General features: G+C 55.8%; 1 protein-coding gene across 1 annotated transcript; it reads left to right on the top strand.

Annotated features, from left to right (window-relative positions):
- Nucleotides 1–4,543: 4,543 nt before the first annotated feature.
- LOC144955276 (protein-glutamine gamma-glutamyltransferase K-like) lies at nt 4,544–21,866 on the top strand (the record flags this gene model as incomplete). Its single annotated transcript, XM_078885551.1, has 6 exons — nt 4,544–4,721; nt 11,909–12,047; nt 14,202–14,305; nt 15,643–15,731; nt 19,068–19,221; nt 21,724–21,866. Coding segments are annotated over 6 exons (807 nt in total), but the record flags the coding sequence as incomplete, so codon positions are not given.
- Nucleotides 21,867–22,230: the final 364 nt, after the last annotated feature.

The raw sequence follows: 22,230 nt of genomic DNA, 5'->3' as shown, positions 1-22,230 counted from the left end.
CCTCCCTCTCCCCCCTCCCTCCCTTCCCTCTCCTCCCTCTCCCCTCTCCCCCCTCCCTCTCCCCCCTCCCTCCCCTCCCTCTCCTCCCTCTCCCCCCTCCCTCTCCCCCCTCCCTCCCCTCCCTCTCCTCCCTCTCCCCCCTCCCTCTCCCCCCTCCCTCCCCTCCCTCTCCTCCCTCTCCCCTCTCCCCCCCTCCCCCCTCCCCCCCTCCCTCTCCTCCCTCTCCCCTCTCCCCCCTCCCTCTCCCCCCTCCCTCCCCTCCCTCTCCTACCTCTCCCCTCTCCCACCTCCCTCTCCCCCCTCCCTCCCCTCCTCTCCTCCCTCTCCCCCCTCCCTCCCCTCCCTCTCCTCCCTCTCCCCTCTCCCCCCTCCCTCTCCCCCCTCCCTCCCCTCCCTCTCCTCCCTCTCCCCTCTCCCCCTCCCTCTCCCCCCTCCCTCCCCTCCCTCTCCTCCCTCTCCCCTCTCCCCCCTCCCTCTCCCCCCCCCTCCCTCCCCTCCCTCTCCTACCTCTCCCCTCTCCCCCTTCCCTCTCCCCCCTCCCTCCCCTCTCCCCCCTCCCTCTCCCCCCTCCCTCCCCTCCCTCTCCTCCCTCTCCCCTCTCCCCCCTCCCTCTCCCCCCTCCCTCCCCTCCCTCTCCTCCCCTCTCCCCTCTCCCCCCCTCCCTCTCCCCCTCCTCCCCTCCCTCTCCTCCCTCTCCCCTCTCCCCCCTCCCTCTCCCCCCTCCCTCCCCTCCCTCTCCTACCTCTCCCCTCTCCCCCCTCCCTCTCCCCCCTCCCTCCCCTCCCTCTCCTCCCCTCTCCCCCCTCCCTCCCCTCCCTCTCCTCCCACTCCCTCTCCCCCCTCCCTCTCCCCCCTCCCTCTCCCCCCTCCCCTCCCCCTCCCTCCCCTCCTCTCCCCCTCTCCCCCCTCCCTCTCCCCCCACCCTCCCCCACCCTCTCCCTCCCACTCCCCTCTCCCCCCTCCCTCTCCCCCCCTCCCTCCCCACCCTCTCCTCCCACACCCCCCCTCCCACCCCCCTCCCACCCCTCCCTCACCACCCTCTCCCCTCTCCCCCCTCCCACTCCCCCCTCCCTCCCCACCCTCTCCTCCCTCACCCCTCACCCCCTCCCTCTCCCCCCACCCTCCCCACCACTCCACCCACTCCCCACACCCCCCTCCCTCTCCCCCCTCCCTCCCTCCCTCTCCTCCCTCTCCCCCCTCCCCTCCCCCCCCTCCCTCCCCCACCCTCTCCTCCCTCTCCCCTCTCCCCCCTCCCTCACCCCCTCCCTCCCCTCCCCTCCTCTCCTCCCTCTCCCCCTCTCCCCCCTCCCTCCCCCCCCTCCCCCCCTCCCCTCCACCCTCTCCCCTCTCCCCCTCCTCCCCCACACCCCCACCCACCCCCCCTCTCCCACCACTCCCACCCCCCACCCACACCCCCACTCCCACCCCTCCACACTCCACCCACTCCCCCCACCCACCCCTCACCACTCCCCTCACCCCCACCCTCTCCCCTCACCCCCACCCTCCCCCCCCCCTCCCCCCCTCCCCACCCTCTCCACCCTCTCCCCACTCCCTCCCCCCCTCCCTCCCCTCCCTCTCCTCCCTCACCCCCCCCCCCTCCCTCTCCCCCCTCCACTCCCCTCCCACTCCACCCTCTCCCCTCTCCCCCCACCCTCTCCCCCCTCCCTCCCCTCCCTCTCCCCCTCACCACTCCCCCCTCCCTCTCCCCCCTCCCTCCCCTCCCTCCCTACCCTCCCCCCCTCCCACACCCCCCCCTCCCCTCCCTCTCCTCCCTCACCCCCCTCCCTCCCCCCCCCTCCTCCCCCCTCCCCTCCCCCACCCTCACCCCCCTCCCTCCCCTCCCTCCACCTCCCTCTCCCCCCCCCTCCCATCCCCCCCTCACCCCCACCCTCACCCCCTCTCCCCACTCCCCCCCCCCTCTCACCCCCTCACCTCCCCTCCCTCTCCCCCTCCCTCCCCTCCCTCTCCTACCTCTCACCCTCTCCCCCCTCCCTCTCCCCCCTCCCTCCCCCTCCCCCCCTCCCTCTCCCCCCTCCCTCCCCTCCCTCTCCTCCCTCTCCCCTCTCCCCCCACCCACTCCCCCCTCCCTCCCCCCCTCCACCCTCCTCCCTCTCCCCCTCCCCACCCTCTCCCCCCCTCCCTCCCCACCCTCTCCTCCCTCTCCCCTCTCCCCCCTCCCTCTCCCCCCTCCCTCCCCCACCCTCTCCTACCTCTCCCCTCTCCCCCCTCCCTCTCCCCCCTCCCTCCCCCCCTCCCACCCCCTCCCTCTCCTCCCCTCACCCCTCACCCCCCTCCCTCTCCTCCCTCTCCCCTCTCCCCCACCCACTCCCCCCTCCCTCTCCCCCCACCCTCCCCCCCTCCCTCTCCCCCCTCCCTCCCCTCCCTCTCCTCCCTCTCCCCCCTCCCCTCTCCCCCCTCCCTCCCCTCCCTCTCCTCCCTCTCCCACTCCCCCCTCCCTCACCCCCCACCCTCCCCTCCCTCTCCACCCTCTCCCCCCCACCCTCTCCCCCCTCCCTCCCCTCCCTCTCCTCCCTCTCCCCACTCCCCCCTCCCCTCTCCCCCCTCCCTCCCCTCCCTCTCCTCCCTCTCCCCTCTCCCCCCCTCCCACTCCCCCCTCCCTCCCCACCCTCTCCCCCTCTCCCCCCTCCCTCTCCCCCTCCCTCCCCTCCCTCTCCTCCCTCTCCCCACTCCCCCCTCCCTCTCCCCCCTCCCTCCCCCCTCCCTCTCCTCCCTCTCCCCTCTCCCCCCTCCCTCTCCCCCCTCCTCCCCTCCCTCTCCTCCCACTCCCCTCTCCCCCCCACCCTCTCCCCCCTCCCTCCCCTCCCTCTCCTCCCTCTCCCCCTCCCTCCCCTCCCTCTCCTCCCTCTCCCCTCTCCCCCCTCCCTCTCCCCCCTCCCTCCCCTCCCTCTCCTCCCTCTCCCCTCTCCCCCCTCCCTCTCCCCCCTCCCTCCCCTCCCTCTCCTCCCTCTCCCCTCTCCCCCCTCCCTCTCCCCCCTCCCTCCCCTCCCTCTCCTCCCTCTCCCCCCTCCCTCCCCTCCCTCTCCTCCCTCTCCCCTCTCCCCCCTCCCTCTCCCCCCTCCCTCCCCTCCCTCTCCTCCCTCTCCCCTCTCCACCCTCCCTCTCCCCCCTCCCCTCCCCTCCCTCTCCTACCTCTCCCCTCTCCCCCCTCCCTCTCCCCCCTCCCTCCCCTCCCTCTCCTCCCTCTCCCCCCTCCCTCCCCTCCCTCTCCTCCCTCTCCCCTCTCCCCCCTCCCTCTCCCCCCTCCCTCCCCTCCCTCTCCTCCCTCTCCCCTCCCCCCCCTCCCTCTCCCCCCTCCCTCCCCTCCCTCTCCTCCCTCTCCCCTCTCCCCCCTCCCTCTACCCCCTCCCTCCCCTCCCTCTCCTACCTCTCCCCTCTCCCCCCTCCCTCTCCCCCCTCCCTCCCCTCTCCCCCCCTCCCTCTCCCCCCCTCCCTCCCCTCCCTCTCCTCCCTCTCCCCTCTCCCCCCTCCCTCTCCCCCCTCCCTCCCCTCCCTCTCCTCCCTCTCCCCTCTCCCCCCTCCCTCTCCCCCCTCCCTCCCCTCCCTCTCCTCCCTCTCCCCTCTCCCCCCCTCCCTCTCCCCCCTCCCTCCCCTCCCTCTCCTACCTCTCCCCTCTCCCCCCTCCCTCTCCCCCCTCCCTCCCCTCCCTCTCCTCCCTCTCCCCCCTCCCTCCCCTCCCTCTCCTCCCTCTCCCCTCTCCCCCCTCCCCTCTCCCCCCTCCCTCTCCCCCCCTCCCTCTCCCCCCCTCCCTCCCCTCCCTCTCCTCCCTCTCCCCTCTCCCCCCTCCCTCTCCCCCCTCCCTCCCCTCCCTCTCCTACCTCTCCCCTCTCCCCCCTCCCTCTCCCCCCCCTCCCCTCCCTCCCTCCCTCTCCTCCCTCTCCCCCCTCCCTCCCCTCCCTCTCCTCCCTCTCCCCTCTCCCCCCTCCCTCTCCCCCCTCCCTCCCCTCCCTCTCCTCCCTCTCCCCTCTCCCCCCTCCCTCTCCCCCCCTTCCTCCCCTCCCTCTCCCTACCTCTCCCCTCTCCCCCCTCCCTCTCCCCCCTCCCTCCCCTCCCTCTCCTCCCTCTCCCCCCTCCCTCCCCTCCCTCTCCTCCCTCTCCCCTCTCCCCCCTCCCTCTCCCCCCTCCCTCTCCCCTCTCCCCCCTCCCTCTCCCCCCTCCCTCCCCTCCCTCTCCTCCCTCTCCCCTCTCCCCCCTCCCTCTCCCCCCTCCCTCCCCTCCCTCTCCTCCCTCTCCCCTCTCCCCCCTCCCTCTCCCCCCTCCCTCTCCCCCCTCCCTCTCCTCCCTCTCCTCGCTTCCCCCTCCCCCCTCCCCTCCCTCCTTCCCCCCTCCCCCCTCCCTCTCCCCCCTCCCTCCTCCCTCTCCCCCTCTCCCCCCTCCCTCCTCCCTCTCCTCCCCCACCAACCCCCTCCCTCTCCCCCCCCCACCTGCCCCCCCACCACCCCTCCCTCTCCCTCCCCCCCACCACCACCCCCCCACACCCCCCCCCCCACCCCCCCACCCCACCCTCCCTCTCCGCCCCCACCAGGTGAACTCTCTGGATGATGACGGGGTGCTGGAGGGCAACTGGTCTGGCGACTACGAGGGGGGCACGCCCCCCACGGCGTGGAACGGCAGCGTGGACATCCTGCAGCAGTACGCCGGATCGCGGGGGGCACCGGTTCGCTACGGCCAGTGCTGGGTGTTCAGCGGGGTCACCACCAGCGGTCAGTCCGATTGGGGGGCTGGGGGGGGTGTTAAGTGGGGTCACGAGTGGGGGGCACGACACATAGACAAAGCCGCCCCAGGTAGCCGGTTCGCTACGGCCAGTGCTGGGTGTTCAGCGGGGTCACCACCAGCGGTGAGTCAGAGTGGGGGGCTGGGGGGGGGGCAGTGGTGGGTGTTAAGTGGGGTCACGAGTGGGGGGCACTACAAAGACAAAGCTGCCCCAGGTAGCCTCACGTGGGGCTAGAGGGGCAAGTGCTGTGTCTTAAGTGGGGTCACCACCAGCGGTCAGTCCGAGTGGGGGGCACCGCACAGACAAAGCTGCCCCAGGTAGCCTCGAGCGGGGGGCTGGAGGGGCAAGTGCTGGGACTTCAGCGGGGGTCACCACCAGCGGTCAGAGTGGGGGACACTACAGAGACACAGACAAAGCTGCCCCAGGTAGCCTCACGCGGGGCTGGAGGGGCAAGTGCTGTGTCTTCAGCGGGGGTCACCACCAGCGGTCAGTCCGAGTGGGGGGCTGGGGGGGGGCAGTGGTGGGTGCTAAGTGGGGTCACGAGTGGGGGGCACGACACAGAGACAAAGCTGCCCCAGGTAGCCTCACGCGGGGCTGGAGGGGCAAGTGCTGTGTGTTCAGCGGGGTCACCACCAGCGGTGAGTCCGAGTGGGGGGCACCGCACAGACAAAGCTGCCCCAGGTAGCCTCGAGCGGGGGGCTGGAGGGGCAAGTGCTGGGACTTCAGCGGGGGTCACCACCAGCGGTCAGAGTGGGGGACACTACAGAGACACAGATAAAGCTGCCCCAGGTAGCCTCACACGGGGCTGGAGGGGCAAGTGCTGTGTGTTCAGCGGGGTCACCACCAGCGGTCAGTCCGAGTGGGGGGCACCGCACAGACAAAGCTGCCCCAGGTAGCCTCGAGCGGGGGGCTGGAGGGGCAAGTGCTGGGACTTCAGCGGGGGTCACCACCAGCGGTCAGAGTGGGGGACACTACAGAGACACAGATAAAGCTGCCCCAGGTAGCCTCACACGGGGCTGGAGGGGCAAGTGCTGTGTGTTCAGCGGGGTCACCACCAGCGGTCAGTCCGAGTGGGGGGCTGGGGGGGGGGCAGTGGTGGGTGCTAAGTGGGGTCACGAGTGGGGGGCACGACACAGAGACAAAGCTGCCCCAGGTAGCCTCGAGTGGGGGGCTGGAGGGGCAAGTGCTGTGTCTTCAGCGGGGGTCACCACCAGCGGTCAGTCCGAGTGGGGGGCACCGCAAAGACAAAGCTGCCCCAGGTAGCCTCGAGTGGGGGGCTGGAGGGGCAAGTGCTGGGTGTTCAGCGGGGCCTCCCCTAGGTCGACTCGGCCTCAAATGAGTACCTTGTTCGATGTGTAAGCATCGCCACTGGGGAGACAAAGGCGGCCGGGCGTGGTGCTGGCCACCCACCCCCTCGTGTGCCGTGCCGGCCTTCATAGGTGCTACTCGCTAACAGCACTTGCCCCTACAGTCTGTTAAGGCTACACGGGGGATCTTTGTCTATGTATGTGTGTGTATGTGAGTGTGTGTGTATGTAAGTGTGTGTGTAAGTGTGTGTATGTAAGTGTGCTTATGACCGGCTCCAGTTTAACAGCAGAGGTCTCGCTCCGAATCAGTCGAGCGGCAATATCTTTTCATCGGTTGCGTAACGCTGTGTGGATGCTACCTGGTCTGTCACTCCGCACGAAGCTTCAGGTCTTTTCGGCCACGGTCATTCCGTCCCTTCTCTACGCTTGCGAAACGTGGACCCCCCTAATGGAGCATCTTTGCCGGTTGGAAACATTGAGGCTGGCCTGCCTACGATCCATCCTGGGTTTAACCTGCAGGCTGGATTGTGTGAGGAGCTCACAAATCCTTGAAAGATCTGGGCAAAGTCCCATCGGTGAGCTCCTCCGGCAGGCAAGGCTGCGTTGGCTGGGCCATGTAGCCCGCATGCCCAGCCACCGCATGCCTAAACAGCTTTTGTTCAGCCGGATCGAGGGGGCTAAACGGGCGCGGCACGGGCTAGAGAAGAGATGGAGTGATGTGGTACAGGAGGACGTGGAGCTGAGTGGACTTGCCGATGACTGGTACCAGCGGTGTCAAGATCGGCCTCAGTGGAGGAGGCTCGTGAAGGACGCTACTGGGCAGTTGGAGGCAGTCGCCCTCCAACAACAACGGAGGGCGGAGGAGCGACGCTCACAACAACGAGCGGAGCGCCGGGTGGCTAAAGCACAGCAAGTTAGCACAGTAGGGGGCACAGGTGGTGCATCAGCCAGTCGTCTCGGTCATCTCAGTCAGTCGACCCGTGGCACCTGCTGGGTCTGCCCCGTGACCTCCTGCCAGCGGGCGTTTGACACTTCACGTGGCCTCAAGGTGCACATGGCCTGGCACAAGCGTCGTGGTGACGTCACCGCCACTTAGTGGCGAATGGCGGTTGTTGTTGTTGTATGTATGTAAGTGCGTGTGTGTGTGTGTATATGTGTGTGTAAATGTGTGTATGTAAATGGGGTGCGAGGGGCTGGTAACCCCTCCACCTTCAATTAATTACCACGAAACTACGAATTAAACGTAAATATGTAACAAATACGCTTGTGCCGGAGGCCCCGGGGGGACAGGCGTCTACGACGTCTCCTGGCCAGACCCCAATTGGCGGAGCCAGGAGATTCAGTCTTTACCCTCGGGGCTCCACCAGAAACAACGAAAAATGCACAAGTGTCGTGGTGACGTCACCGCCACTTAGTGGCGAATGGCGGTTGTTGTTGTGTATGTAAGTGTGTGTATGTAAGTGTGTATGTAAGTGTGTGTAAGTGTGTGTATGTGAGTGTGTGTATGTGAGTGTGTGTGTATGTTAGTGTGTTTATGTAAGCGTGTGTATGTCAGTGTGTGTTTGTGTGTGTATGTAAGTGTGTGTATGTAAGTGTGTGTATGTGAGTGTGTGTGTATGTTAGTGTTTTTATGTAAGCGTGTGTATGTCAGTGTGTGTGTGTGTGTATGTAAGTGTGTGTATGTAAGTGTGTGTATGTGTGTGTTTGTGTGTGTAAGTGTGTGTATGTGAGTGTGTGTATGTGAGTGTGTGTGTATGTTAGCGTGTTTATCTAAGCGTGTGTATGTCAGTGTGTGTGTATGTAAGTGTGTGTATGTAAGTGTGTGTATGTGTGTGTTTGTGTGTGTAAGTGTGTGTATGTGAGTGTGTGTATGTGAGTGTGTGTGTATGTTAGCGTGTTTATCTAAGCGTGTGTATGTCAGTGTGTGTGTATGTAAGTGTGTGTATGTAAGTGTGTGTATGTGTGTGTTTGTGTGTGTAAGTGTGTGTATGTGAGTGTGTGTATGTGAGTGTGTGTGTATATTAGCGTGTTTATCTAAGCGTGTGTATGTCAGTGTGTGTGTATGTAAGTGTGTGTATTTGTGTTTATGTAAGTGAGTGTTTGTGTGTATGAGAGTGTGTGTATGTAGGTGTGTGTATGTAAGTGTGTGTGCATGTGAGCGAGTGTGTTTATGTAAGTAAGTGTTTGTGTGTGTGTAAGTGTGTGTATGTAAGTGTGCGTATGTAAGTGTGTGTATGTAAGCGTGTGTAAGTGTGTGTATGTAAGCGTGTGTATGTAAGCGTGTGTGTATGTAAGTGTGTGTATGTAAGCGTGTGTATGTAAGCATGTGTGTATGTAAGTGTGTGTATGTAAGCGTGTGTATGTCAGCGTGTGTATGTAAGCGTGTGTATGTAAGCGTGTGTATGTGAGCGTGTGTGTGTGAGCGTGTGTGTGTAAGCGTGTGTATGTAAGGGTGTGTATGTAAGTGTGTGTATGTAAGCGTGTGTATGTAAGTGTGTGTATGTAAGCGTGTGTATGTAAGCGTGTGTATGTGAGCGTGTGTGTGTAAGCGTGTGTATGTAAGGGTGTGTATGTAAGTGTGTGTATGTAAGCGTGTGTATGTAAGTGTGTGTATGTGTGCGTATGTAAGCGTGTGTATGTAAGCGTGTGTATGTAAGCGTGTGTATGTAAGCGTGTGTATGTAAGCGTGTGTTTGTAAGCGTGTGTATGTAAGCGTGCGTAGGTAAGTGTGTATGTAAGCGTGCGTATGTAAGCGTGCGTATGTAAGTGCGCGTATCTAAGCGTGTGTATGTAAGCGTGTGTATGTAAGCGTGCGTAGGTAAGCGTGTGTATGTAAGTGTGTATGTAAGCGTGTGTATGTAAGTGTGCGTATGTAAGCGTGCGTATCTAAGCGTGTGTATGTAAGTGCGCGTATCTAAGCGTGTGTATGTAAGCGTGCGTATGTAAGCGTGTGTATGTAAGTGCGCGTATCTAAGCGTGTGTATGTAAGTGTGTGTATGTAAGCGTGCGTATGTAAGCGTGCGTATGTAAGTGCGCGTATCTAAGCGTGTGTATGTAAGTGTGTGTATGTAAGCATGCGTATGTAAGCGTGTGTATGTAAGCGTGTGTATGTAAGCGTGTGTATGTAAGTGTGTGTATGTAAGCGTGTGTATGTAAGCGTGCGTATGTAAGCGTGTGTATGTAAGCGTGTGTATGTAAGCGTGTGTATGTAAGCGTGTGTATGTAAGCGTGCGTATGTAAGCGTGCGTATGTAAGCGTGCGTATGTAAGCGTGCGTATGTAAGCGTGTGTATGTAAGCGTGTGTATGTGTGCGTATGTAAGTGTGTGTATGTAAGCGTGTGTATGTAAGCGTGTGTATGTAAGCGTGCGTATGTAAGCGTGCGTATGTAAGCGTGCGTATGTAAGCGTGCGTATGTAAGCGTGCGTATGTAAGCGTGTGTATGTAAGCGTGTGTATGTGTGCGTATGTAAGCGTGCGTATGTAAGCGTGTGTATGTAAGCGTGCGTATGTAAGCGTGCGTATGTAAGCGTGCGTATGTAAGCGTGTGTATGTAAGCGTGTGTATGTGTGCGTATGTAAGCGTGCGTATGTAAGCGTGCGTATGTAAGCGTGTGTATGTAAGCGTGTGTATGTAAGCGTGTGTATGTAAGTGTGTGTATGTAAGCGTGCGTATGTAAGCGTGCGTATGTAAGTGTGTGTATGTAAGTGTGTGTATGTAAGCGTGTGTATGTAAGCGTGCGTATGTAAGTGTGTGTATGTAAGTGTGTGTATGTAAGCGTGTGTATGTAAGTGTGTGTATGTAAGCGTGTGTATGTAAGTGTGTGTATGTAAGTGTGTGTATGTAAGCGTGCGTATGTAAGCGTGTGTATGTAAGCGTGTGTATGTAAGTGTGTGTATGTAAGCGTGCGTATGTAAGCGTGTGTATGTAAGTGTGTGTATGTAAGCGTGTGTATGTAAGTGTGCGTATGTAAGCGTGCGTATGTAAGCGTGCGTATGTAAGCGTGCGTATGTAAGCGTGTGTATGTAAGTGTGCGTATGTAAGCGTGTGTATGTAAGCGTGTGTGTATGTAAGCGCGCGTATGTAAGTGCGTGTATCTAAGCGTGTGTATGTAAGTGTGTATGTAAGCGTGCGTATGTAAGCGTGCGTATGTAAGTGTGCGTATGTAAGCGTGCGTATGTAAGCGTGCGTATGTAAGCGTGTGTATGTAAGTGTGCGTATGTAAGTGTGCGTATGTAAGCTTGTGTATGTAAGCGTGCGTATGTAAGCGTGTGTATGTAAGTGTGCGTATGTAAGCGTGCGTATGTAAGTGTGTGTATGTAAGTGTGTATGTAAGCGTGCGTATGTAAGCGTGCGTATGTAAGTGTGTGTATGTAAGCGTGTGTATGTAAGCATGTGTGTATGTAAGTGTGTGTATGTAAGCGTGTGTATGTCAGCGTGTGTATGTAAGCGTGTGTTTGTAAGCGTGTGTATGTAAGCGTGTGTATGTAAGCGTGTGTATGTGAGCGTGTGTGTGTAAGCGTGTGTATGTAAGGGTGTGTATGTAAGTGTGTGTATGTAAGCGTGTGTATGTAAGTGTGTGTATGTGTGCGTATGTAAGCGTGTGTATGTAAGCGTGTGTATGTAAGCGTGTGTATGTAAGCGTGTGTTTGTAAGCGTGTGTATGTAAGCGTGCGTATGTAAGCGTGTGTATGTAAGTGTGTATGTAAGCGTGTGTATGTAAGCGTGCGTATGTAAGCGTGCGTATGTAAGCGTGCGTATGTAAGTGTGCGTATGTAAGCGTGCGTATGTAAGCGTGTGTATGTAAGTGTGCGTATGTAAGTGTGCGTATGTAAGCGTGTGTATGTAAGCGTGCGTATGTAAGCGTGTGTATGTAAGCGTGTGTATGTAAGTGTGCGTATGTAAGTGTGCGTATGTAAGCGTGTGTATGTAAGCGTGCGTATGTAAGCGTGTGTATGTAAGTGTGCGTATGTAAGCGTGTGTATGTAAGTGTGTGTATGTAAGTGTGTATGTAAGCGTGCGTATGTAAGCGTGCGTATGTAAGTGTGTGTATGTAAGTGTGTATGTAAGTGTGCGTATGTAAGCGTGCGTATGTAAGCGTGTGTATGTAAGTGTGTGTATGTAAGCGTGCGTATGTAAGCGTGCGTATGTAAGCGTGTGTATGTAAGCGTGCGTATGTAAGCGTGCGTATGTAAGCGTGTGTATGTAAGCGTGCGTATGTAAGCGTGCGTATGTAAGTGTGTGTATGTAAGCGTGCGTATGTAAGCGTGTGTATGTAAGTGTGTGTATGTAAGCGTGCGTATGTAAGCGTGCGTATGTAAGCGTGCGTATGTAAGTGTGCGTATGTAAGCGTGCGTATGTAAGCGTGTGTATGTAAGCGTGCGTATGTAAGCGTGCGTATGTAAGCGTGTGTATGTAAGCGTGTGTATGTAAGCGTGCGTATGTAAGCGTGTGTATGTAAGCGTGCGTATGTTAGCGTGCGTATGTAAGCGTGCGTATGTGAGCGTGTGTATGTGAGCGTGTGTATGTAAGCGTGTGTATGTAAGCGAGTGTATGTATGTGTGTGTATGTGAGCGTGTGTATGTAAGCGCGCGTATGTAAGCGTGCGTATGTAAGCGTGCGTATGTAAGCGCGCGTATGTGAGCGTGTGTATGTAAGCGTACGTATGTAAGCGTGCGTATGTAAGCGTGCGTATGTAAGCGTGCGTATGTAAGCGTGCGTATGTAAGCGTGTGTATGTAAGCGCGCGTATGTAAGCGTGTGTATGTAAGCGTGTGTATGTAAGCGTGCGTATGTAAGCGTGCGTATGTAAGCGTGTGTATGTAAGCGTGTGTATGTAAGCGTGGGGGGGGTCTTTGTCGTCTGGCGCTCAGTCCTGCGGAGTCTGGGCGTGCCCACGCGCAGCGTCACCAACTTCGCCTCGGCCCACGACACGGACACAAGCCTCACCACGGATGTCTACCTGGACGACGACCTGCAGCCCATTGCCGAGCTCAACACCGACTCTGTCTGGTGAGGGGGGGGAGTTGGGGGTGAGGGTGAGGAGGGGGAATGTGGGGGGGGGATGAAGGGGGAGGAGTTGGGGGTGAGGGGGAGGAGGGGGAAGGTGGGGGGGGAGGAGGCGTTGACCTTGTTCCCGTGACCTCGTTCCGTTGACCTCGTTCCGTTGAACTCGTTCCGTTGAACTCGTTCCGTTGACCTCGTTCCGTTGACCTCGTTACGTTGACCTCGTTCTGTTGACCTCGTTCCGTTGAACTCGTTCCGTTGACCTCGTTCCGTTGAACTCGTTCCGTTGACCTCGTTCCGTTGATCTCGTTCCGTTGACCTCGTTCCGTTGAACTCGTTACGTTGACCTCGTTCCGTTGACCTCGTTCCGTTGACCTCGTTCTGTTGACCTCGTTCCGTTGACCTCGTTCCGTTGAACTCGTTCCGTTGACCTCGTTCCGTTGAACTCGTTTCGTTGACCTCGTTCCGTTGACATCGTTTCGTTGACCTCGTTCCGTTGACCTCGTTCCGTTGACCTCGTTCCGTTGACCTCGTTCCGTTGAACTCGTTCCGTTGACCTCGTTCCGTTGAACTCGTTCCGTTGACCTCGTTCCGTTGACCTCGTTCTGTTGACCTCGTTCCGTTGAACTCGTTCCGTTGACCTCGTTCCGTTGACCTCGTTCCGTTGACATCGTTACGTTGACCTCGTTCCGTTGACCTCGTTCCGTTGACCTCGTTCCGTTGACCTCGTTCCGTTGACCTCGTTCCGTTGAACTCGTTCCGTTGATCTCGTTCCGTTGACCTCGTTCCGTTGAACTCGTTCCGTTGACCTCGTTCCGTTGAACTCGTTCCGTTGATCTCGTTCCGTTGACCTCGTTCCGTTGACATCGTTCCGTTGACCTCGTTCCGTTGACCTCGTTCCGTTGACCTCGTTCCGTTGACCTCGTTCCGTTGACATCGTTCCGTTGACCTCGTTCCGTTGACATCGTTCCGTTGACCTCGTTCCGTTGATCTCGTTCCGTTGAACTCGTTCCGTTGATCTCGTTCCGTTGACCTCGTTCCGTTGACATCGTTCCGTTGACCTCGTTCCGTTGACATCGTTCCGTTGACCTCGTTCCGTTGAACTCGTTCCGTTGACCTCGTTCCGTTGAACTCGTTCCGTTGACCTCGTTCCGTTGATCTCGTTCCGTTGAACTCGTTCCGTTGACCTCGTTCCGTTGAACTCGTTCCGTTGACCTCGTTCCGTTGAACTCGTTCCGTTGACCTCGTTCCGTTGAACTCGTTCCATTGACCTCGTTCCGTTGACCTCGTTCCGTTGACCTCGTTCCGTTGACCTCGTTCCGTTGACCTCGTTCCGTTGACCTCGTTCCGTTGACCTCGTTCCGTTGAACTCGTTCCGTTGAACTCGTTCCGTTGACATCGTTCCGTTGAACTCGTTCCGTTGACCTCGTTCCGTTGAACTCGTTCCGTTGATCTCGTTCCGTTGACCTCGTTCCGTTGACATCGTTCCGTTGACCTCGTTCCGTTGACCTCGTTCCGTTGACATCGTTCCGTTGACCTCGTTCCGTTGACCTCGTTCCGTTGACATCGTTCCGTTGACCTCGTTCCGTTGACATCGTTCCGTTGACCTCGTTCCGTTGATCTCGTTCCGTTGAACTCGTTCCGTTGATCTCGTTCCGTTGACCTCGTTCCGTTGACATCGTTCCGTTGACCTCGTTCCGTTGACATCGTTCCGTTGACCTCGTTCCGTTGAACTCGTTCCGTTGACCTCGTTCCGTTGAACTCGTTCCGTTGACCTCGTTCCGTTGATCTCGTTCCGTTGAACTCGTTCCGTTGACCTCGTTCCGTTGACCTCGTTCCGTTGACCTCGTTCCGTTGAACTCGTTCCGTTGATCTCGTTCCGTTGACCTCGTTCCGTTGACCTCGTTCCGTTGACCTCGTTCCGTTGACATCGTTCCGTTGACCTCGTTCCGTTGACCTCGTTCCGTTGACATCGTACCGTTGACATCGTTCCGTTGACATCGTTCCGTTGACCTCGTTCCGTTGATCTCGTTCCGTTGAACTCGTTCCGTTGATCTCGTTCCGTTGACCTCGTTCCGTTGACCTCGTTCCGTTGACCTCGTTCCGTTGACCTCGTTCCGTTGACATCGTTCCGTTGACCTCGTTCCGTTGTCTCCGTAGGAACTTCCACGTGTGGAACGACTGCTGGATGGCGCGTCCCGATCTGCCGGAGGGTCTTGGCGGGTGGCAGGCCGTGGACGCCACTCCGCAGGAGACCAGCTCCGGTGCGGACCCCGCCGACAACAACAACAACAATAATAACAACAACAATAATAACAACAATAACAACAACAACAATAACAACAACTACAATAACAACAATAACAACAATAACAACAATAACAACTACAATAACAACAACAACGACAACAATAACAACAACAACAACAATAACAACAATAACAACTACAATAACAACAACAACGACAACAATAACAACAACAACAACAATAACAACAATAACAACTACAATAACAACAACAACGACAACGACAACAACAACCATTTTCACTACCAACACCACTAACAACCAAAACAACAACAACCACCAAAAACAACCAAAACAACAACTACAATAACAACAATAACAACAACAACTATAATAACAACAATAACAACTACAGTAACAACAACAACAATAACAACAACAACCATTTTCACTACCAACACCACTAACAACCAAAACAACAACAACCACCACCAAAAACAACCAACAGCAACAACAACCAAAAACAACCAACAACAACAACAAGCACCACCAAGAACCACCACCAACAAGACAACAACCACCATCATCTTTACCACAATCACCATCAACATCATCATCACCATCAACATAACAACCATCACCATCAATACCACCACCAACAACAACAACAACAACACGTTGTGGCGGTGGTTGTTGTGATGGTTATGGTTCTAATTGTTGTTGTGGTTGTAATGGTGGTGGTTCTAATAGTTGTTGTGGTGGTTCTACTTGTTGTTGTGGTGGTGTTTAGAATAGTTGTTGTGGTGGTTATAATTGTTGTGGTGGTTGTAATAGTTGTTGTGGTGGTTATAATTGTTGTGGTGGTGGTTGTAATAGTTGTTGTGATGGTTATAATTGTTGTGGTGGTGGTTGTAATAGTTGTTGTGGTGGTTATGGTTCTAATTGTTGTTGTGGTTGTAATGGTGGTGTTTCGAATAGTTGTTGTGGTGGTGGTAATCGTTGTTGTGGTGGTTCTAATTGTTGTGGTGGTGGTTGTTGTTGTAATAGTTGTTGTGGTTGTTGTGGTTGTAATGGTGGTGGTTCTAATGGTTGTTGTGGTGGTTCTACTTGTTGTGGTGGTTATAATTGTTGTGGTGGTGGTTGTAATAGTTGTTGTGATGGTTATAATTGTTGTTGTGGTTGTAATAGTTGTTGTGATGGTTATGGTTGTAATTGTTGTGGTGGTTGTAATGGTGGTGGTTCTAATTTTTGTGGTGGTTATAATTGTGGTGGTGGTAATAGTTGTTGTGGTGGTTATAATTGTGGTGGTGGTGGTGGTTGTAATAGTTGTTGTGGTGGTTGTGTTTGTGCCAGGCGTGTTCTGCTGTGGTCCCGCGTCCGTGGCAGCGGTGCGGAATGGCCTCGTCTACCTGACGCACGACACGCCGTTCGTCTTCGCAGAGGTCAGAGACATCAACATCATCAACATCATCAACATCATCAACATCAACATCATCATCAACACCATCACCAACATCATCAACATCATCAACATCAACAACATCATCAACATCACAAACATCATCATCAACATCAACAACATCATCACCGCCATCAACATCATCACCAACATCGCACGACACGCCGTTCGTCTTCGCAGAGGTCAGAGACATCAACATCATCAACATCAACACCATCAACAACATCAACAACATCAACACCATCACCAACATCAACATCATCAACAACATCAACAACATCACCAACATTGCACGACACGCCGTTCGTCTTCGCAGAGGTCAGAGACAACATCACCATCATCACCACCATCACCACCATCACCACGATCACCATAACCACCACAACCTTCTGACTAGCGCGTTGGTGATTGTGGTGTTGGTGGTGGTTATGGTGATTGTGGTGGTGGGTTATGGTGATTGTGGTGGTGGTTATGGTGATTGTGGTGGTGGGTTATGGTGATTGTGGTGGTGGGTTATGGTGATTGTGGTGGTGGTGGTTATGGTGATTGTGGTGGTGGTTATGGTGATTGTGGTGGTGGGTTATGGTGATTGTGGTGGTGGTTATGGTGATTGTGGTGGTGGGTTATGGTGATTGTGGTGGTGGTGGTTATGGTGATTGTGGTGGTGGTGGTTATGGTGATTGTGGTGGTGGTTATGGTGATTGTGGTGGTGGGTTATGGTGATTGTGGTGGTGGTTATGGTGATTGTGGTGGTGGTTATGGTGATCGTGGTGGTGGTGGTGGTTATGGTAATTGTGGTGGTGCTGGTTATGGTGATTGTGGTGGTGGTTATGGTGATTGTGGTGGTGGTGGTTATGGTGATTGTGGTGGTGGTTATGGTGATTGTGGTGGTGGTTATGGTGATTGTGGTGGTTATGGTGGCTACGGTGATTGTGGTGGTGGTTATGGTGATCGTGGTGGTGGTTATGGTGATTGTGGTGGTGGTGGTTATGGTGATCGTGGTGGTGGTGGTGGTTATGGTAATTGTGGTGGTGCTGGTTATGGTGATTGTGGTGGTGGTTATGGTGATTGTGGTGGTGGTGGTTATGGTGATTGTGGTGGTGGTTATGGTGATTGTGGTGGTTATGGTGGCTACGGTGATTGTGGTGGTGGTGGTTATGGTGATCGTGGTGGTGGTTATGGTGATTGTGGTGGTGGTGGTTATGGTGATCGTGGTGGTGGTGGTGGTTATGGTGATTGTGGTGGTGGTGGTTATGGTGATTGTGGTGGTGGTTATGGTGATTGTGGTGGTGGGTTATGGTGATTGTGGTGGTGGTTATGGTGATTGTGGTGGTGGGTTATGGTGATTGTGGTGGTGGTGGTTATGGTGATTGTGGTGGTGGTGGTTATGGTGATTGTGGTGGTGGTTATGGTGATTGTGGTGGTGGGTTATGGTGATTGTGGTGGTGGTTATGGTGATTGTGGTGGTGGTTATGGTGATCGTGGTGGTGGTGGTGGTTATGGTAATTGTGGTGGTGCTGGTTATGGTGATTGTGGTGGTGGTTATGGTGATTGTGGTGGTGGTGGTTATGGTGATTGTGGTGGTGGTTATGGTGATTGTGGTGGTGGTTATGGTGATTGTGGTGGTTATGGTGGCTACGGTGATTGTGGTGGTGGTTATGGTGATCGTGGTGGTGGTTATGGTGATTGTGGTGGTGGTGGTTATGGTGATCGTGGTGGTGGTGGTGGTTATGGTAATTGTGGTGGTGCTGGTTATGGTGATTGTGGTGGTGGTTATGGTGATTGTGGTGGTGGTGGTTATGGTGATTGTGGTGGTGGTTATGGTGATTGTGGTGGTTATGGTGGCTACGGTGATTGTGGTGGTGGTGGTTATGGTGATCGTGGTGGTGGTTATGGTGATTGTGGTGGTGGTGGTTATGGTGATCGTGGTGGTGGTGGTGGTGGTTATGGTGATTGTGGTGGTGGTGGTTATGGTGATTGTGGTGGTGGTGGTGGTTATGGTGATTGTGGTGGTGGTGTATGGTTATGGTGATTGTGGTGGTGGTTATGGTGATTGTGGTGGTGGTTATGGTGATCGTGGTGGTGGTTATGGTGATCGTGGTGGTGGGTTATGGTGATTGTGGTGGTGGTGGTTATGGTGATTGTGGTGGTGTATGGTTATGGTGATTGTGGTGGTGGTTATGGTGATTGTGGTGGTGGTTATGGTAATCGTGGTGGTGGTTATGGTGATCGTGGTGGTGGGTTATGGTGATTGTGGTGGTGGTGGTTATGGTGGTGGTAGCTACGGTGATTGTGGTTGTGGTGGTTATGGTGATTGTGGTTGTGGTTTATGGTGGCTGCGGTGATGGTGGTGGTTATGGTGATCGTGGTGGTGATGGTGGCTACGGTGATTGTGTTGGTGTTATCCAGGTCAACAGCGACCGGATCTTCTGACTAGCGTAGTGGTGATTGTGGTGGTGGTGGTGGCTACGGTGATTGTGGTGGTGGTGGGTTATGGTGATGGTGGTGGCTATGGTGATCGTGGTGGTGGTGGTTATGGTGATCGTGGTGGTGATGGTGGCTACGGTGATTGTGGTGGTGGTGGCTATGGTGATTGTGGTGGTGGTGGTTATGGTGATCGTGGTGGTGGTGGTTATGGTGATTGTGGTGGTGGTGGCTGTGGTGATCGTGGTGGTGGCTATGGTGATCGTGGTGGTGGCTACGGTGATTGTGGTGATGGTGGCTATGGTGATCGTGGTGGTGATGGTGGCTACGGTGATTGTGGTGGTGGTGGTTGGTTATGGTGATGGTGACTATGGTGATCGTGGTGGTGGTGGTTATGGTGATTGTGGTGGTGGTGGTTATGGTGATCGTGGTGGTGGTGGTTATGGTGATTGTGGTGGTGGTGGTGGCTGTGGTGATCGTGGTGGTGGCTATGGTGATCGTGGTGGTGGTGGTGGCTGTGGTGATCGTGGTGGTGGCTATGGTGATCGTGGTGGTGATGGTGGCTATGGTGATTGTGGTGGTGGTGGTGGTTGGTTATGGTGATGGTGGCTATGGTGTTCGTGGTGGTGATGGTGGCTATGGTGATTGTGGTGGTGGTTGGTTATGGTGATGGTGGCTATGGTGTTCGTGGTGGTGATGGTGGCTATGGTGATTGTGGTGGTGGTTGGTTATGGTGATGGTGGCTACGGTGATCGTGGTGGTGATGGTGGCTACGGTGATTGTGGTGGTGATGGTGGCTATGGTGATTGTGGTGGTGGTGGTGGGTTATGGTGATGGTGGCTATGGTGTTCGTGGTGGTGATGGTGGCTACGGTGACCGTGGCGATGTTATCCAGGTCAACAGCGATCGGATCTTCTGGCTGCGCAGTGCAGACGGCACGGTGAAGCGGCTGGATGTTGAGCGCCGCGCCATCGGCCACTGCATCAGCACCAAGGCGGTGGGCAGTGACACGCGGGAAGACATCACGCACCTGTACAAGTTCCCCGAAGGTGCGCACAGGGACACACCGCCGCTCGCTCTCTGTCTCTGTGTGCGTTTGTGTGTGTGTGTGGTGGGTCTCTGTGTGTGTGTGTGGTGGGTCTCTGTGTGTGTGTGTGGTGGGTCTCTGTGTGTGTGTGATGGGTCTCTGTGTGTGTGTGGTGGGTCTCTACTGTGTGTGAGTAGTCTGTGGGTCTCTGTGTGAGTAGTCTGTGGGTCTCTGTGTGAGTCTATGGGTCTCTGTGTGAGTCTATGGGTCTCTATGTGAGTCTATGGGTCTCTGTGTGAGTAGTCTGTGGGTCTCTGTGTGAGTAGTCTATAGGTCTCTGTGTGAGCAGTCTATGGGTCTCTGTGTGAGTAGTCTGTGGGTCTCTGTGTGTGAGCAGTCTGTGGGTCTCTGTGTGAGCAGTCTGTGGGTCTCTATGTGAGTAGTCTGTGGGTCTCTATGTGAGTAGTCTGTGGGTCTCTGTTTGAGTAGTCTATGGGTCTCTGTTTGAGTAGTCTGTGGGTCTCTGTGTGAGTAGTCTATGGGTCTCTGTGTGAGTAGTCTGTGGGTCTCTACTGTGTGAGTAGTCTATAGGTCTCTGTGTGAGTAGTCTGTGGGTCTCTGTGTGAGTAGTCTATGGGTCTCTGTGTGAGTAGTCTATGGGTCTCTATGTGAGTAATATATGGGTCTCTGTGTGATCAGTCTATGGGTCTCTGTGTGAGTAGTCTATGGGTCTCTGTGTGAGTTGTCTATGGGTCTCTATGAGTGAGGTGTCTATGGGTCTCCGCAGGATTGGAAGGATGCCCTGGTGGTCCCCCTCTTTAAGAAGGGGGACCGCACAGACTGTAACAACTATAGGGGCATCTCACTCCTCAGTGTGCCGGGAAAGGTCCTGGAAATGATCAATTATAATTGGATAATGATCTAACATCGCCTTGACAAGAACGCTGAGGAGAGGCTTGCGGAGCCCCAATGCGGTTTCAGGAAAGGGCGGTCCTGCACAGATTCCAAATTTTCTGTCCGTCTGCTACAGCAGAGGTGTAGGGAATTCCAACAAGACCTGCATCTCTGCTTTATTGACCTGGTCAAGGCCTATGATACCATCAGTAGGCCTGGGCTCTGGGTTGTTCTTCGTGCTTTCGGAGTCCCTGACCCTCTGCTCACGATCATTAAGGGCCTTCATGATGGTGAGCGGGCCCGGGTAAAACTACGTGGCCGGGAGTCGGAGCCATTCCCTGTTCACCTTGGGGTGCGACAGGGATGTCCTCTGGCTCCCACATTATTTAACATCTTTTTTGATGTTGTTGTTGTCTGTGTGTACGTAGACACGGAGGAAGAACGCCTTGCCGTGGAGACGGCGTGTCTGTGTGTGTGTCACTGTGTGTGTGTCACTGTGTGTGTGTGTCACTGTGTGTGTGTGTCACTGTGTGTCACTGTGTGTGTGTCACTGTGTGTGTGTGTCACTGTGTGTGTGTGTCACTGTGTGTGTGTCACTGTGTGTGTGTCACTGTGTGTGTGTGTGTCACTGTGTGTGTGTGTGTGTCACTGTGTGTGTGTGTCACTGTGTGTGTGTGTGTCACTGTGTGTGTGTGTGTCACTGTGTGTGTGTGTCACTGTGTGTGTGTGTGTCACTGTGTGTGTGTAGACACAGATGAAGAGCGCCTTGCCGTGGAGACTGCGTGTCTGTGTGTGTGTCACTGTGTGTGTCACTGTGTGTGTGTGTCACTGTGTGTGTCTGTCACTGTGTGTGTGTGTCACTGTGTGTGTCACTGTGTGTGTGTGTGTGTCACTGTGTGTAGACACAGATGAAGAACGCCTTGCCGTGGAGACTGCGTGTCTGTGTGTGTGTGTGTGTCACTGTGTGTCACTGTGTGTGTGTGTGTGTCACTGTGTGTGTGTGTCACTGTGTGTCACTGTGTGTGTGTGTCACTGTGTGTGTGTCACTGTGTGTGTGTGTGTGTGTGTCACTGTGTGTGTGTGTCACTGTGTGTGTGTGTGTCACTGTGTGTGTGTGTGTCACTGTGTGTGTGTGTGTCACTGTGTGTGTGTAGACACAGATGAAGAGCGCCTTGCCGTGGAGACTGCGTGTCTGTGTGTGTGTCACTGTGTGTGTCACTGTGTGTGTGTGTCACTGTGTGTGTCTGTCACTGTGTGTGTGTGTCACTGTGTGTGTCACTGTGTGTGTGTGTGTGTCACTGTGTGTAGACACAGATGAAGAACGCCTTGCCGTGGAGACTGCGTGTCTGTGTGTGTGTGTGTCACTGTGTGTCACTGTGTGTGTGTGTGTGTCACTGTGTGTGTGTGTCACTGTGTGTCACTGTGTGTGTGTGTCACTGTGTGTGTGTCACTGTGTGTGTGTGTCACTGTGTGTGTGTGTCACTGTGTGTCACTGTGTGTGTGTGTCACTGTGTGTCACTGTGTGTGTGTAGACACAGATGAAGAGCGCCTTGCCGTGGAGACGGCGTGTCTGTGTGTGTGTGTCACTGTGTGTGTGTGTCACTGTGTGTGTGTCACTGTGTGTGTGTAGACACAGATGAAGAGCGCCTTGCCGTGGAGACGGCGTGTCTGCACGGCTCCCGGCCCGACACGTACCGTGGCGCACCAAGCGATCCGGACGTGTCGCTGTCCGTCAGCACCAACGACAGGGTCGTCATGGGCCACGACTTTGACGTGAGGACACGGTGGTGGTGGTGGTGATGGTGGTGGTGTGGTGGTGATGGTGGTGATGGTGGTGTTGTGGTAGTGATGGCGGTGTGGTAGTGATGGTCGTCATGGGCCACGACTTTGACGTGAGGACACGATGGTGGTGGTGGTGATGGTGTGGTGGTGATGGTGTAGTGGTGGTGGTGGTGGTGGTGATGGTGTGGTAGTGATGGTGGTGGTGGTGATGGTGGTGATGGTGGTGATGGTGGTGATGATGGTGTGATGATGGTGGTGATGGTGGTGATGACGGTGGTGATGGTGATGGAGGTGTGGTGATGGTGGTGATGGTGGTGATGGTGGTGATGATGGTGTGATGATGGTGGTGATGGTG

Source organism: Lampetra fluviatilis, unplaced genomic scaffold (assembly GCF_964198595.1).
Source record: "Lampetra fluviatilis unplaced genomic scaffold, kcLamFluv1.1 SCAFFOLD_1289, whole genome shotgun sequence".
Classification (NCBI taxonomy): Eukaryota; Metazoa; Chordata; class Hyperoartia; order Petromyzontiformes; family Petromyzontidae; genus Lampetra; species Lampetra fluviatilis.
The sequence above is the reverse complement of the archived record's forward strand: the minus strand, read 5'-3'. Positions and strand labels throughout refer to the sequence as shown.